The 16,408-nt window shown below is 39.9% G+C and overlaps 1 protein-coding gene across 1 annotated transcript; it reads right to left on the reverse strand.

Moving 5' to 3' along the window:
* Positions 1–2,319: 2,319 nt before the first annotated feature.
* Positions 2,320–15,570, reverse strand: impdh2 (IMP (inosine 5'-monophosphate) dehydrogenase 2). The gene is made up of 14 exons (XM_069659690.1): positions 15,122–15,570; positions 12,963–13,011; positions 12,178–12,279; positions 12,001–12,075; positions 11,234–11,440; positions 10,670–10,757; positions 10,307–10,506; positions 9,661–9,751; positions 9,380–9,475; positions 4,543–4,686; positions 4,144–4,288; positions 3,391–3,534; positions 2,898–2,981; positions 2,320–2,682 (listed from the first exon to the last, which is right to left on the reverse strand). The coding sequence occupies exons 1-14, from the start codon at positions 15,217–15,219 to the stop codon at positions 2,661–2,663; spliced, it is 1,545 nt and encodes a 514-aa protein (XP_069515791.1). The 5' UTR covers positions 15,220–15,570; the 3' UTR covers positions 2,320–2,660.
* Between the last annotated feature and the right edge of the window lie 838 nt (positions 15,571–16,408).

Consider the following 16,408-nt stretch of genomic DNA (forward strand, 5'->3'; position numbering starts at 1 on the left):
GAGCATTAGTTGTAATTATTCTTCTAATTGTAGCTGTACTAAAATAACATTTGATTTTCACAATCACAAATATTTTGTCTGATCTGTAGTCACATTTTAAAAACTCTAAGCACTATTAGCACAAAATCTAAATGTTTTAGATAAAACTTGTTATCGCAATATATTTTGTTTTTATAAAATATGCAGACAATTAAAAGTCTCCAAATGCTTAAATTTTCTTTACAAACAAGTTTGACACATTTCCAAAATTATGGATCTTTCTTGTTGTCTTTACAAATGTTTGCAAAGTGAGGAAACCTCACATATAGCAGCTTAGAAACCCTGTTAAAACATTTGATAAGCATTTTCTAATGAACAGATAATAGATACAGCAAGAAATAGTAATAGAAATAAAACATATGCAAACAAATAGGAAGCAATCCTTTCTCTGAAATTGTCCTGCTGTACATTCTTTAAAGAAAATGTGACTTCCCCATCTTTAGATAATGCATTGCTTAACCCATGCACCCATTGAACACTGGACAAGAATTGTAGAATGGTTAACAGTGAAAAGAAATTAAATTATAAAAAAAAAAAACCCAATGCATTCTAGGCAGAACTGAAACATTTTAAGTTACTCCATCAACTGTTAGTATTGTGTGTTTCTTAGATAGAAAATATGTTCGTGCTTTGTAAAAATGATTTGATATTGAGGCCGGTTGTCCGTGTTTTGATAAGATTAGTGCACGTAAATAACCTTTTTTTGCATCTTGAAATGATGAGTTGGTGTTTTATGTTGTTTTGAGCAGAAAATTATTATTGGCTTACATGATGCATGTGTGTTTCTATGATAGGGTTAAGTATAGACTAACAGCAGCATGAGCAGAGGTAGCAGCAGCAGCAGCAGCAGCAGGCTTTAATTTGGTGATTTGCATTGAAAAAGTCATTGAGTTGTTTAGGGATGATCGTGCGCGATCAACTTGGTTGAAAAGAGTTTTTCCACAGCTTTTTAATAATATATTTGGATTGTTAAGACCTGCATAACAAATAAATGAAATAATTTAAGTGCCATTCAAACACGAACTAAGAGCTTATGATATGAATCACCCTGATTTCTGTTGGGCTGATGGAAGATTGTAAGCTGACTCTTTCCTTGTGAGTTAATTAGAAACACCTGCATGTGACATGATGGATGATCGGAGACAGGTGTGACCAACAGAGTGTGACTGAGGAGTGCCAATAGTCCATCTGGGTTTCAGGCTGGAAAGTCCGGTGGATTTGGCAGAGCACATGATCCTCCCTGGAGACCTCCAGCAGCCACAGGAAGGTTAGGTGCTGCAGGTGGAGCAGAGGTGGGTAGGAGATCCGGGCATCAATCCCACGCTTTTTCCTTGAATTAAGTAATTAACAGTTTAAATGGACATCTATCCTCTGAAGTGAATGTAGAAATAAATGCCCCACTGACTGTAGACTCAGTGATGGTAAATATACATAAACGCTCAACTTACAGTTTGGTGGTACCAGATGCAAACAGTCATCAAAAAGCATTTGCATGTAATACAATTTACAATTTCCACAAAGAAAATGATCAACAACTTAAAGTGTCTACAGTCAAGCAATTTAACAACACGGTTGGATAAAGTTTGCTATCTATCACCTAGGTTGCAGTTGGCAAAGTTCTGGCTGATTCCCAGTACTTTATGTGGCTGAGCAGCTTAATCTATAGCAGTTATTTGTTAATCATACTTTGCATTCATAATCTGAATCTGCAGAGTAACTGTTTATTCCAGTTGTTAAAAAGTTGTAGTTAAAAGTATCATGGCTCTGAATTGTTAAAAATATCTTCCCAAAGAAAAAAAATTAAAAGAAGTTTAATAGGAATGCATGCCCTCTTATGTGTTGTAGGTTTGATGGTCTATAACATTACCAGGACTTTTTGTTTGGTTAGTCTTAAAAAATATAGACGTTTATTTACATACTTATCAAAACCAATATTACAAAGTATTAATGAGTGTCCAATATAATAACAGGTTAAAGGAAGGGTTGTCACTTACAAACATTAGGGACATTAGTTTTGTCAACTTATGACCATTTTCAGTCATTGTTTAGAACATCAGACGGACAGACTTTAGATCTTTTAGTGTCACCATTCCTCACCACAAGCTGCAGCATGTCTTCTTGCGATACCCTCCTTCTCTGCAGGTAACATGACAATACAGTGATGTCAACTTTATTCATTTTAACTTTTTTTTTTTCATGTTGCATCATCAGAAACTAACAATAAATATTTATACTGTCCTAAACTAAGTTGCACAACAGACAAAAGCAGACAACAGCAGCTCATGGAAAAAAACAGGCTTTATTATTGGACAACTTTTTTGCCTTTAAAACGGACACATCAGACATTTTATCACAACATGAAAGGCATTGGAGGAGTCAATCACACGTGCACTGATTGATAAATGCTTAGTTCCCTTTTTTCACACACAAACAGTTGTACAGTAACACAGACGATGCATAGATGACACTGGAAGGAAGACTGATGGATCCTTGGAAGAGCAAAGTGTGTGTTTCTGTGTGTGCGTTTATTTTGAAAGACTAACTTGCAACAAGTAGTGTGTTTGCATAATGTGTAAGTTGGAAGGATTCTCCATCTGAAGGCTGAATAGCTGGCTTTCTTCTTAAAACAGACGCTTCTCATAACTGTGGGAGAAAGAAGAGTAACACAGATCACACAGCTTTCCATCACGCTCCCTGAGGTTTCCTGTTAAGACACACTGGAGTGACTAAAGAGGAAGTTTAACCTAATGTTTGTGTGGCTGGGGGCAAGACATGAAACTAAACACTTTTCTACTTAGTTAAAGTGGATCTGTACAGAAGAAACACCACTTTGTATTACATTATATGCATGTGTGTACCTGTGCAGGCTGTGGACTCCACCCTCCATCTGAGCTGAGGTTGTTCTCTTTTCAAATTTCAGATCTCCAGTGTACATCATGGCTCTGCAGGGAGGAAAGAAATGCTGTTACACAAAACACCAGATATCGAGGGAAGGAAATGCAGTGTGATAAAAGGAAAAGAATGTAATGGGGGGAAAAAACATCAAGTACCAAAGCTAAAATGGTATCCAAAATGTATGTTACATACATTTAATAACGGAAGTTAAATTCAAAAACCATCTGGGAATTTTTCTTCGACCACTCTGGTGTGTTTTGGGGTCTAAATAACCACTATGCCTCAGTCCCTGGCACCAGTAAAAATGTCATCATGAAGCGTGTATTACAAAAACGTAAAATAAATAATTATCCATAACTTCTGAAGGCCTGATCAAAGTGCTGACACTTTAAGGATCTGTATCAACCCCATGGAAGGTCAGTGGAATGCAGTTTTACTTGATCTATATTTTTTTACCTGAGCTGTGTGAGGCTCTTTGATCCGATGTCCTGGCAGGAGTGCTGAGTGCCAGCCAGCAGGTAGGGCACAAACTTGTGGATAGAGCCTTTGTCCTGCACCGCTCCCGAAACTCCCTGGGCTACTTTAATCTTATCGCTCTCACTGTGAGGAGAGAGGAGGAAAGAAAAAGGAGTGATCATCTTGTACAGACTGTTTACTGCCACCTTGTGGTTTACAATGTGATCATTAAGAAGGTGAATTGAACAGTTAGTATTTTGTGTGTTGTGATATTTAATTTGAAAAAAAAATAAAGAAAACATAAATTTAACAATGTCTGCTTTTTTTAAAAAGTGTAACTGCACCCACTGCACAATTATGAAAAATGCTCAAAGTGGGGAAGGGGCTGAGAGGGGGTGGAGGGGGGTGGGTGTGTCAGGCAGCTCAGTGACGTCCCCTCCCCAGGCCAGAGAAAAATGGAGAGCGACACAGAGTCAAAAGGCACATATGCCACAGAGGGCTCTTTTGAGGTGGAGGACTTCTCTCCTCTAGAGTCCCCTGAAGAGCACTTTAGTGAGGCAGAGGACCGTTGGCAGAAAGGGTCTCTAAGGCCACTATGGTGAAACTAGGCTATGGTGTGTACAGGTACAACAGCACTCTTTTTTTTCTCTTTTACTTTAGAGATGCATTTTTATGCAGAGATGCAAGCAGATATGTAGATCTGTAAACATTAAACCCGATCAATTAACAGAGTTTCTCTTTGTGTTTGTGCACCTGAAGTATCTGGTCTGGGAGCCAAGGTTTTTGTCCATGGCATCCAGGGAGCCCATGCCACGGTATTTCTTAAGCCTGATACCGTCAGAGAAGAAATATTCACCAGGAGCTTCACTCGTGGCAGCCAGCAGAGAGCCCATCATCACTAGACACAGACAGGGAGTTTTTTTAGTGGAAGTGAAGCTAGAACACTAGATTTGGTTTATGTTTTCTGCACTCTGTGTGAAACTGTGATTACACTGAAAAAAAGGTAACCCAACTTAATTCCAAAGATCTACTGTTGAAATTATAATCCTCACTGTAACATGAATATGAAACAATATATGACAGTAGACAACAACAAAAAACCCAAAAGCTTATATATTCACACTATAGATCTTCTTGTCAAACTATCTATACCTGTAGATGCTCCCAGGGCCAGGGCTTTGGCGATGTGCCCGACAGTCTGGATGCCACCATCAGCGATGACTGGCACACCAAAACGCCTGGCGTACTCTGAGACTTTATAGACAGCTGTGGCCTGGGGTCTGCCACACGCCAGCACTGAAGGGAAGAGTAAGAGGAAGTAGAGAGACATAAGGATTACATGATGTGAGAATGAGTACAGCTAACAGACAGTTGGTCAGCTTAACTACTCTTCACATTCTCATGATGACTGCTGGCTAAATAGTCTTCCCATAAACCAATACTTCACCTACCAGAAAAGCTTGCAAAATGCTATCACAGCTCACCACACAAAGCTTCATAGATTCATGACGGAAATTGCTGAGAAATTCAGGCATTTCAACATTTAGCAGCCAATAATTCTGTCTATTTGATTAACTGACTTGTCAAATGTATATAGTGTTTTGATAGGCATGCAGGGTGGAAACTCCAAGTCATTCTAGCGATGTTAAATAAAAGGGAAAAAGATCTGTGAATGAGCAGACAGACTGGGAATGTTTTACTGGTTATGAAAAGTGAGAATAAGGAAGTTAAACTTGTCACATCAGCAGACAAATACCACACTGCAAAAAGGCTCCAAACCCTCTTACTGAATAAAAAAGTCTTTATTTATCCTTACAATGTCTGCTCGTCAATAATTATCCACTACGTCCATAACATCTTAACCAATAATCTTTCATGCCATCGTGTCCTGGACCCTGAAATTCAAATTTACAACAAAGAAAAACATCCCAATTCCTTTTTTTTCCGACCAATGTTGTTTTGTTTCCTGCAAGCTCAGGGCTGCAGGGTACTTACCAAACTAATAATCCGCATTGTGCTCTGCCCATATATTGACGGGCCTGATCTACAACTGAAAAAACAGGAACCAATAGTAGACGCTTCTTATACGTCGGTCAAATCAGTCACATACAGTCATGGAGCGATTATATTATGTAAATACTGTGAGACCTGTCAGGGTAATCCAGGGTAATAAATTATAATTGGGATATTTTAAATTTTGCAAAAGTCTGCTACTTTGGCTCATTTTAGTCTAATGACATACATTGTGTACGTGATTATAATAACTGTGCGGCCCAATATGTTCAAGCAAAGAATACGGATTATGTTTCGACTGATTTATCATTTACTGATCTGTACATGTCCCATTTCACAAAAGCATATGAACAAAGAAGAAAAGAGAGACGACAACAAAGCCAAAAATGAGAAACCCCTCATCTCTTTTCAGCCACAATGCTGCTCAGACTACACGAAGCAAGTGCCAGTTACAGATGTACGCTCATCGGCCATGCTACACATCCAAAGACTGGGTGCAACAATCACGATGGCAGCACATTTTTACATGAGCTTTGTGCAGGCCTGTAAATGCATATCTCGATGCAGACCGAGATATATTATTATACAGATTATTACAAACTGAGGACTATTTGAGTATGATGACAGAGCAAAATATATATTGTTTAGACCACCTTGTCGTTGATAATGATGATTAATTATAATCTTCTAAGTACTGAAGTGAAGCTTTCAGCTGAAATAACAGTGACAGAATCGCAAAAATTGGTACAAAAATTTTATCAACTGTTAAATGCTAAATATTGAGGAATTTGCCTTAATGTGGATGCAAATCATAAAAATCAAAGATTCCCTAACTTACTTATCTACTTCTTCCACAGCCCCTTAGCAGAAAGAACAGAAAAAGGATATCTGCTGTTTTTGTGACATGCTGCTTCTTTACTTAACTCTCTGCTTAAAGCGCTCTCTTTAATGACAAAATGTGCCCAAATCAGATAAACACAGATTTCTTAAAGTTGGACAGGAAAAAAAAAAACATTGTATCTGGTAAAAAATGAAAACAGATTTCCCCTACTTCTGTGCCACAACCAGCTCACTATCAACTCTGCTTAACAGAGACACCTTGTGGCAGCCAGCTGCATTACTATGCCTCTGCTGCTCATTCCAACTGTGTGTGTTTGGTAATGGATGACAGAAATGGATGAGAGCTGTGGTCTATGAGTGACACAATGCTGAGGAAGGGAGGGCAATGAATCAGTCCTTTTACAGTAGCAGCACACAGGGGGGTTAAGACTTAAACCAGCCACCATCTGACCAATGGTATCCAGGCAACGAAAGGACACAAGTGGACAGTGTCTGAATCTGGTGACATCATCCAGACCAGAGACCAAAAGGTCAGTAAAGTGGATGAGGGAAGAGCAACATTCACTCAGGATGATTGACAGATTAGTGAGGACACAGGATCAAGCAAAAACCCCAAAACCCCAAAATCCCCAAGGCCAGCTCTGAACACAAACAAAAAAAACTACCACTACCCACTACTGATGCAAAGCTGTTAACCAATCAGTGCAGCGGGCTGTGAAGTGGGGGGGCAGGCACACTGTGAAAGTTGAGCCTATGGGAACCCAGCACAGGCCAGAGTGTTTGGGAACTTACTGGAGTATCCCGTAACAGTGGTTGGGGTTTTGGGGCTGTGGAGCTTTATTGCTGGTGGTACACTGAGGGCAGCTGGACATAGACACATAAATACACATAACAAACACACCTCATCCAGACACCAGGTAAGGAGGCAGAGGAGAGTGTTTAAGAGGATGAGGGGGAGACAACAAGATGAAGATGACAAACAAAATTAAAGAAATACGTAAGCAAAAAAAAAACACAAACAAAAATAACTCACGATATAAGAGAAGTCTTGGAAAAGATGAAGAAACAACAAGAAGCACTGAGACAAACAATATCTACACTATACTTCTTAACTATTCCAGAAACTATTCCAAAACACTGCTAACTGCATCTCCATTAAAATTTCTATTCAAAATCCAAAGCTAGTTTTCACACTAAAACAAATTCAGATCATCTTTCTGAGAAACTGGCTCACAAAAACCCTAACTGCACTTTTCACCAACTACAGTTTGTCTCTCCGGATGGCCACTATTTCACATCAGTTGATCTTTGTACTTGTCGTGACTTCATTAAAACCTGCATGACTTGCAAAGGCAATCAGGCAGGAGGTTCCAGAGCCAGACTTTCCGGAACAAAAATGTGAACATACTGTACACTGCACCTGAAGCAGAGAACATGTCACACACTTCAGACTAGGGCTGCACGACTAGAGCCAAAATCATAATCACAATTATTTTTATCAATACCGAGATCATGATTTTTCATTTTAAGGAAAACAAAAATTGTACTTTCACATTAAAATAAACAGAGCAAGTCTTTCAGTTATATTTTAAACTATTATAAACTAAGACTTAAAATGTCACACTCACCGGCCACTTCATTAGGTACACTGTACAATTCAATACAACAGCACTGCCATGGATTCAGCTTTTATGAAGTTTAGTTTTTGTTGACTTTTGTTTTGTTGAGAGTCAGAAGTGTGTAAATTCAATTATATTTATTACTGAGGCCATAGTTAAAGGTGGTGTTGTACTGAACTAAATTATATTGAGATGTGTCTCTATTTTCTTGTCCTCCCTATTTACAGAAACACCTGAATATAATGCAGCTCAGTACAGCCCCACCACCAATTATGACCTTGACGCTGAAATATCATTAAATTAACACGTCTATGACAAATCTTATGGCTGAGCTGGTGTATTGGATTACATTACATTTGTCAGGTGTGCCTAATATATTGGCCGGTGAGTGTAATTATAATTGTACCAAAAAACGTTTTACCCAAAATTAAGTCAACAGAGCTCCGTTTTCACTTCAATGTGCTACATTCCTGCTAATATCAAAATCTTTGCATCAAACTAAGACTTAAAATAAGCATCTTTACCTGAATTATAGGACACATATCTTTGGCCAATGCCAAATGCCAATGTAATGCGATCGCATTGGTGATTTGAGTCTGTCTTTGGGAGTTGGGGGGGATTGGGTGACGCGCTGTACAGCGTCGTTGTTATGGATGTCTGACTTGATGCTGAACAAGGATGGGTAGTAGCAACGTTTTTCCTCTTGGCCTTCATACACTCATCATACTGCACTTTGTGGCATTTTTTCAGGTGGTTGAACAAGTTAGTTGTGTTGCTTTGCGGCGCAGACACAGGTTTCATGCACTCTTTGCATATCATTTTTTCTTGATTAACATCACTTGCCCTAAACCCAAAATACTCTGAAGAGCCATTTCGGGAGACCAGCTCTTCGTCTTCTGTTCCAGACATTTGAATTTTTGTTTCTCCTGACCGGTCTCTGTTTACTCTTCCACTCTAAACTGCAGTTGCAAGGTAGGCACTCATGACATTACAGCTCCCCCAAAAGTGAAGCCAAAACCTCTCAATCGCCCCCTGGGGGAGTGGCTGTTAGTTTCGGGAGCGCTTGATTTAATATGCAGCAGAGTGTTCTACAGGTGGAGCACACATTTTAAACCTCAATATCGCTGTCAATCATGTTTATTTAATCTTGGGAATCCAAAATATTTCTGACTTTTTTTCCACCTGAGCCTTCTGAGGAGTACTAGATGCTGAATTGATTGTCTTCAAAGCCCCTCTACACAGAATAAAACGACAAAAGTGTTGAATGAAATATTTCATGCCATTATCAGGCTGACATCATGCAGTTTGGCTACAGCTTTAGGATCAGTCAAGAAAACTGGCCATATAGCTCCTATATATTGCCTCAAAAACAGTGAGTTAGGTTGATCCTAATTTCCTTTCCCACTTTGATTGACAGATCCAATGACTATATATGAAGCTCCAGATTGGCTGACAGCTGCTTCGTGGGTGAGAGCATGACAGTTGGTGTTTGTTGAGATTGCAGGTCAGTCACTAACCTTCCTGTGTGATGCAGATGGAGCCGCTGCCCATCCCCACTCTAAGCGCATCTGCTCCTGCGTCGATAAGGTTCTTAGCCTGAGCTGCAGTCACCACTGGAGCAGAGAGGGGGAGACAGAGAGGCTGTTAGAGCTGGATAATGACAATGTTCTTCCAATGTAAGCTTTCACAAGCCACTTCAACTTTTTTAAATTTAATGTCAGGCATCAAGGAAGCAGGGATCAATAGAAATATGTTCCTGTATGTTTTGTATGTTACAGAAAAAGAGAGGTGTAGTTACCATTGCCTCCGATGACCTGTAGGTTTGGAAACTTTTCTTTGATGTATTTGATCATGTTGATTTGATAGATTGAGTTGCCCTGAGATGAGTCCTGGAGGTACAGAAGAACATATTGGTTTTTACACAGCATCATCACTGCGAAACAGGTAGTCAACCTAAAAAGGTAAATGTAGTTAATCTAGATCAAATCAAACCCTAACATTTTCTCCAATGGTTGAGTTAAAGGGTTTCATCCCCCACAGAGTATCATTAAAGAGATCATCTCTCATTAACACACACAGGGCAAACTTTTCTTAACAGTGTGCAGATTCTGCTTCACTTCTTTGATTATGATATCTAGCCATACAGACTGTGGCACCTGAGTACCAAAGTGCCTACCACTAACACACTAAGTTAACCCAGTTTACCCATTACAAATCAGTGAATGAGCTCACTAGAAATTACATCCAGTATTGATTTCTTGTTATAAACCTAAATCCACATATATTTGTTTAGGAACAAAGAAAGCCCCCTGAAATTGTTCCTTGTAGAGAAATTTGAGCTATTTTGAGCCCAGTCCCCTAAAAAAAGACTAACTTAATTCTCCCTGGACAATATGGTACATAAGAGTCTCCATCTCTAGAGCATGTGCTTGAGTCCTCCTTACAAGTACAACCACATCCACCCCACTCTGCGCCAGCAGATCCAGTCGGTACTTGTCGTCATTGTGGGTTCCGATGGCGGCGCCACACAGCAGTTGTTTGCGGGAATCTTTGGAAGCCAGGGGGAAGTCTCTGTTCTTCTTTAAGTCTGTGCGGGCGATGATGGACACCAGGGAGCCCTCTTCATTCACTATGGGCAGTTTGCCTGCAGGAGGAGAGGAGAGGTTAAACATGGACAGGGACTGAAACCTGGATGTAGGCTAATCCCCCTTTATGTCATATTGTTAATTAAGATAAATTTGTGGTTCTTAAAAAAAGACATGCAAGTCTTTAATAATTCTTTTGAGTGATCAATTCATCCTTCTTACCTTTCTTACTCCTCTGGAGGATTTCATTGGCTTCTTTAAGTGTCACTCCAGCAGGGGCGACCACAAGCTCCTCCCGCTTTGTCATTACCTGTAAAAATGCACATAGAGCATAAATAAAAGGAAGCCTCTTAACTCAACGGTGAGGTCTCTGAGAATGCAGAACTCAGAGTATTTTTAGGAAAGAATTTTCTTTTTTAGAAGTTGGAGATGCAGCCTTTTATTAGTGAAGAGATCCATGCAAAACAGATCTTCATACATTTCGGCTGTGTATAGAAATTGATGCAAAAGCCAGTCTTGTGTGATATCCAATGTTTATTTTAATGTTTAACTCGTTATCTCCTCTCTCCGGTTTCCACTTGAAAACGAGATTTGAAGACAAAATATTCATTAGTTGACCTAATCGGTCATCTTTATCAATATTTTTAATTGGTTATAATACACACTACACAGCTGTAAAAAAAAAAAATCATACATCCCTATAAAATTGGGGCTCTGACTTATGTGCTTACTATGTCTCATTAAAACCTGCAGCATAATACTCGGCTTAGGTCAAACTCCACCCACCTCGCTCAGTGCCAGGTCGTGGTCCTCCTCCTTCAGGAAGTCGATGTCTCTAGAAGAGATGATGCCCACCAGCTTGCCGCCCATTTTGCCGTTGTCTGTGATTGGGATACCACAGAAGCCGTGACGAGCCTTTGCCAGGAAGACGTCCCGTACTCGCTTGGTGGGACTCATCACGACAGGGTCGGTAATGAAGCCTTGCTCATAACGCTGGAGGGGGCGAGGGAAGGGAGGAGATGAGAAAAAGGAGGGGTGGGGGGCAGGAGAAGGAGCAGTAGTGTGGAACAAAAAGAAATAAGAAATGGAAAAGGATTGAGGAGCACAGGATGGGGACAAGAAATTGGGAGTTAAACAAAGGACAAGGGTGTAAGGGAATCAATTAGGGTTGGAAAGAACATATTAGCATTTTCTTGCCTACACTCTAAAGCAGAGGAGCAAGGGATGCAGGGAAAAACACTTCTTCATCTTTCAACTGACAGCCGCAAATAAAAATGGAGAAAAACAGAAAAAGAGAAACTAATGTGAGATGAACAGAAATGATAGATATAAAAATAAACCACAATGTCCCAGTTTGGGATCAATAAAGTACATCCATTCATCCATCTGTCTATAAATGGAGTAAAAAGGAAGAAGACTAGTAACATTGCAAAAACAAACACTACATCAGGAAAATAAGAAAAAACATAGAAAAAAAAGAGACAAAAGATCAAGAGAACAAAATGAAAGTAGGGATGAAGATGAGTGTAAAGAGAAAATAAAACCATCACTACCTTGACTTTGCGGACTTCATTGGCCTGAAACTCTGGAGTGCAGTTGTGGTGGATGAAGCCAATGCCACCCGTTAGCTGGGAGGAGACATGACACATGATTTAGCATCTGAGTACTAACACTTGAGCAGGAACAGTGTAATAATCCAAAGAAAGCGTGTGTTTGAGTCCAATACTTACTGCCATAGCGATGGCCATGTTGGCCTCTGTAACGGTGTCCATGGGAGAGGAGACAAAGGGAGTTTTCATGGTGATTTGTTTGGTGAGCGCTGAAGTCAGGTCCTGGGTAAATTAAACACGATTTGTACATTTGGCACTCATGGACATTTTAACACAATGAGAAACTACTCTTGAGTAACACGTTATCATAAGACAAGCACAGGTGTAAGTTATAAAATAAATAATGGCTGAATGCTGTTCATGTGCTTCAGGTTCAGGGTACTGGGGTTGAGCCACTGCCTTACTGGGAAAGTAGAAAAGAGCAGAAGCATTGTTAAAGTTATAAGTAACAACTGTGCTACTACAACAAGTCTTAAGCTGCGTCTATACTACATGTTTTGTATTAATCTTGTGTTTTTATGGCAGCAAGGAAGCTCTCCAACTCAAGACAGTAACTGCTTTAGAACATAATGTCCTGAGTGTGTCAGTTCATGACTCCTCTCTACTTCTGGATATGTTACACTGCATTTTATAGTTTGACATTATCTTATAAATGTCACTTTTGGCAACTTTCATCAAAAGTTATACTTTTGCAATAAAATGAAAATACCAGGGTAAACATTAAATTCTAGGAAGCAATGATTTGCTGCTCTGGCCTGTGGAAACATGATAAGCCTAATTCTGGGAATATATGCTGATCTCCTCACTCCCCACCGGGACATCAGCCCACACTCAGATTAGTTTAATACCACAACATCAGCTTTGACCAGATTTCATGTGTTGGTAAACGATTCATCACAACTCACCACTTGGTCTGCCGTGAAGTCAATGTAGCCTGGCAGAATCAGGAAATCGCTGAAGATGAGAAAAGAAAGACAAGGTAAGGGCAGCAACACTTTTGAAGACTTTTCTATATTAACAGTTCAGCCAACCGAACATGAAGTCTGGAAAGACTTTACCTAAACTGAGCATAAAACCATAAGATTAACTTGTAAGCATTACCAACAGAATCACTGATCAGGTTTCACTGTGCAGTTAAGAGATCTAGAAAATATTAAATGAGTACGCATGTACCTTACAAAAGACATACTAGTATGTGGTATGTATTTCACATGTCTGTAAACAGCGAGCTTGTTGAAGCAAATATGTTCAGAAGTTCAGAAATAGAAAACCAAGAAGGCATTCAAGGAAAACTGTGACTTGAACGACTCCAAGATGTATATAGCATGAATTCCTTCTTCAAGGCTCTTCAGAAGGTGTCATCACGTTTCAGTACAAGTGCATGTGTGACACATTTTTACAAATAACTTTTTACATGGTAGGCATGTTGATCACATGGTGTTCAAGCATGTGACATGAGTGACTGTCCGACATACAACCATTACTATTTTAGTACACTGTTAAAAGCTTCCAAACCAATTAAATAGGTTAAGGGGGTCAAAAGGTCATGAATACACATTTGCTTCGATACAACCGTATATGCTTATTCAAAAAAAACAGCACGGAAACATACTCAATCATTTAACAAGACCATCAAAATTTGATCAGCTAATTGCTTTATAAGTATATTAGTAAAAATAAGACACATCTTTGCATTATCTATAGCCGTCAGGACAGAAGAGTACTTCAACAAATATAACAAAGAATGGGTATAGAAAAAAGTGCCTAATCTAACTTTAATATCATCAGTACTGTCAGCGCTTTGTTGTATAGAGAACTACTAAGCAGATGCTCTAAATAAAGCCAGGGTCCACACAGTCCAGAACAACAACACAGGAACGTAAACCAGGACCTAAATTTAGAACCGGTGTGTCTACAAAAGGAATGTGTTCATTTCCCTTCTCCTTTCCACGAGACTGCTATTTAGACAAGACAGTGATTTCACTTTTTAATGCTGCTTCTTTATCTACCTGCTATCCTTGTTGGCTGGCAATGTTTTATTTAAAAAAGGAAAGCAATTAACGGTCTTGCGGTGAAGTTCAAGTCAGTCATAAAACTTCACTGCAGGGCAATACAAACTTGTTTGACTGTTCTGCTGCCAAGATCACCCAGTTAATACTAACACAGAGCTGCATGAACTTTGTCCTTATTAACCATGCAGCTTATGTTTTCTTATATTGAGGAGTTTTCACTTCAGACCAGACCGTCTGTGGACGAGTTTGAGCCTGTCTAGAGACTTTGCCCTAAAAGAAAAGGAGTTCAACGTTTCATTACACAAATAGTGGATGTATGAATCATTAAAGCTGCTGGGAGGAACTTTGGGTTTTTGTGTTGATTCTGGCACCCCCTGTGGACAACGTGGTACCCCTGATCTCTTTGCTGATTTTATCCTGTATGCTTAGGTGGTGGTTTTTAACTAGAAAATCTCATCCTGCTTTCTCTTAAAGTCATATGCATCACTCACTTTTTTGCCCTGGAAAATGTAAACGGAGGCAGCGGTTTCAGGCATTTAAAATAACTATATAGAAATAACCAATCTTGTTGCTGATGGTCTGGTTTGCTTTTGTAGGTCATACAGAGACATCAGAATTAATTTCAATCTGTTTCATAACCAACGAAAAACTCATCACGGCTGCTTTAATGGAACTGTCACTGACTGTTCCATAACATGGACCCAGGCTCCAAAGCCAGCTTGTTTCTGGCTGCTAATATAACGGGTCCTATCTTCATTTAATATTGATTTTCTATTATTTGGCACAAAAAACACAAACTCCCCAAATCAGACTTAAGACAATCAATGTACGACCTTAGCTAACTACATCAGTCTGCCTTTGAGATCACCAGTTTGAGATTCTGGCCAACTGAAACATTTAGCTCGCGCTCCTACATCACATTGAAAACGCGTCAAACTGCACTGTCAGCACACAGAGCTAAATGACAAAACTAGCATTTTGTCAAAGTGTGTCGCCGAGCTTAGCCTGTTTAGCCCGGGGCAGTGGAGTGGGAGTTATGAAGGTGTCTTTACTTGTATGTGAGCCCGTCTCCACCGTTGAACAGTTGCTGTCCCGTTAGCCCGTCATCGGGGACGTAACCGGTCTGTCCGCTTATCAGATAGTCTGCCATGACGTCAAAGTAACTGCCAGCAGTCCTTCAGTCTTTAATAAGAAATCAACTCCACAAAGCTGCTAAGGCAACGAGTGACCACACACACACAGACACACACAGGCCCGCGAAGAGAGACCGAGAACTTTCTTGCTTCGCCCTGTGTGTCACACTCCTTATCGGTCAGTTAACCGTCCACCCGTCGTCCTGCTTCGCGCGCCTCTGAGCAGCCGGGAAGGTTCCTGTTGTCTAGCTGCCTGTTCACCAGCAGAAATTCAACAAAAACGTCGGTATGAACGCGTATCTCCTGTATTTCAGGCCTCTACCATGCAGAGCTACACGCTCATATTCTTTCAACAGCTCCCTTTCACACGTGCGTTATCCGAGTCTGACAGTGTTTCCGATATTGACGTCACGTCCGGTCGCCCCGCCCCCTCAGAGGGAATCGCTTATTTTTATTATGTAAAGGAATTAGCTTTTGTTATTATATTTATACAGGACAGAAAAAAATACTATTTTACAATCATATCTGAAAAAAGGGAAAGCTCAGGGAAAGAAATGGAACTTAAGGACTCAAGGCTTATTTGTATAAATTATTATCTACTAAACCTACAGTAGCCAATTTTACAGCTGTTATTTGGCTATTAGAATGACTTAGATTAAAATAAACAAAACTTTTTTTTTTTTTTTTTACAGCTGAATAATACAAAACAAATAGCCCAAACTATATCAAACAGTGTGATGGGCTGATGGATTTGACTGAGGTCACACATGCAAAATGTTCCCCACTTCACCTGAACACATCCTTTTTTTTAACAGTGGCTTCAAAACTTCCCACAGCCCACAGAGCTGCTGTACATCAGGGCTTCCACTTGAGGGTGCACTCCTCCTCGCACTACATGTTGCTGAGTGAGGGGAAAGTGGGCCACACACATAAGGTCAGGAAGAGCAGTGGAGCAGTTAATACCATCTTGGCACGTTATTACACATCACTATATTAGGCTGTGGCAGACACCATGGTCCCTGTACAAACCGAGGTGCCAATCTGATAATGTCAGAGGTGACCTGAGTGTCTGCAGCATGTGTCAACACCACAGTAACTGATGAGAAACTTTACAATTATTTTTAATTGTTTAATAATATAAAGCCTGCAGTGTGTGCATATCCTGTCATTCATATTTGCAACAATGTTGTGGAGAAATACATACAG

This window comes from Semicossyphus pulcher, unplaced genomic scaffold (genome assembly GCF_022749685.1).
Source record: "Semicossyphus pulcher isolate SPU_LCO1_2020_fin unplaced genomic scaffold, fSemPul1.0.p SCAF_13, whole genome shotgun sequence".
Lineage (NCBI taxonomy): Eukaryota > Metazoa > Chordata > Actinopteri > Labriformes > Labridae > Semicossyphus > Semicossyphus pulcher.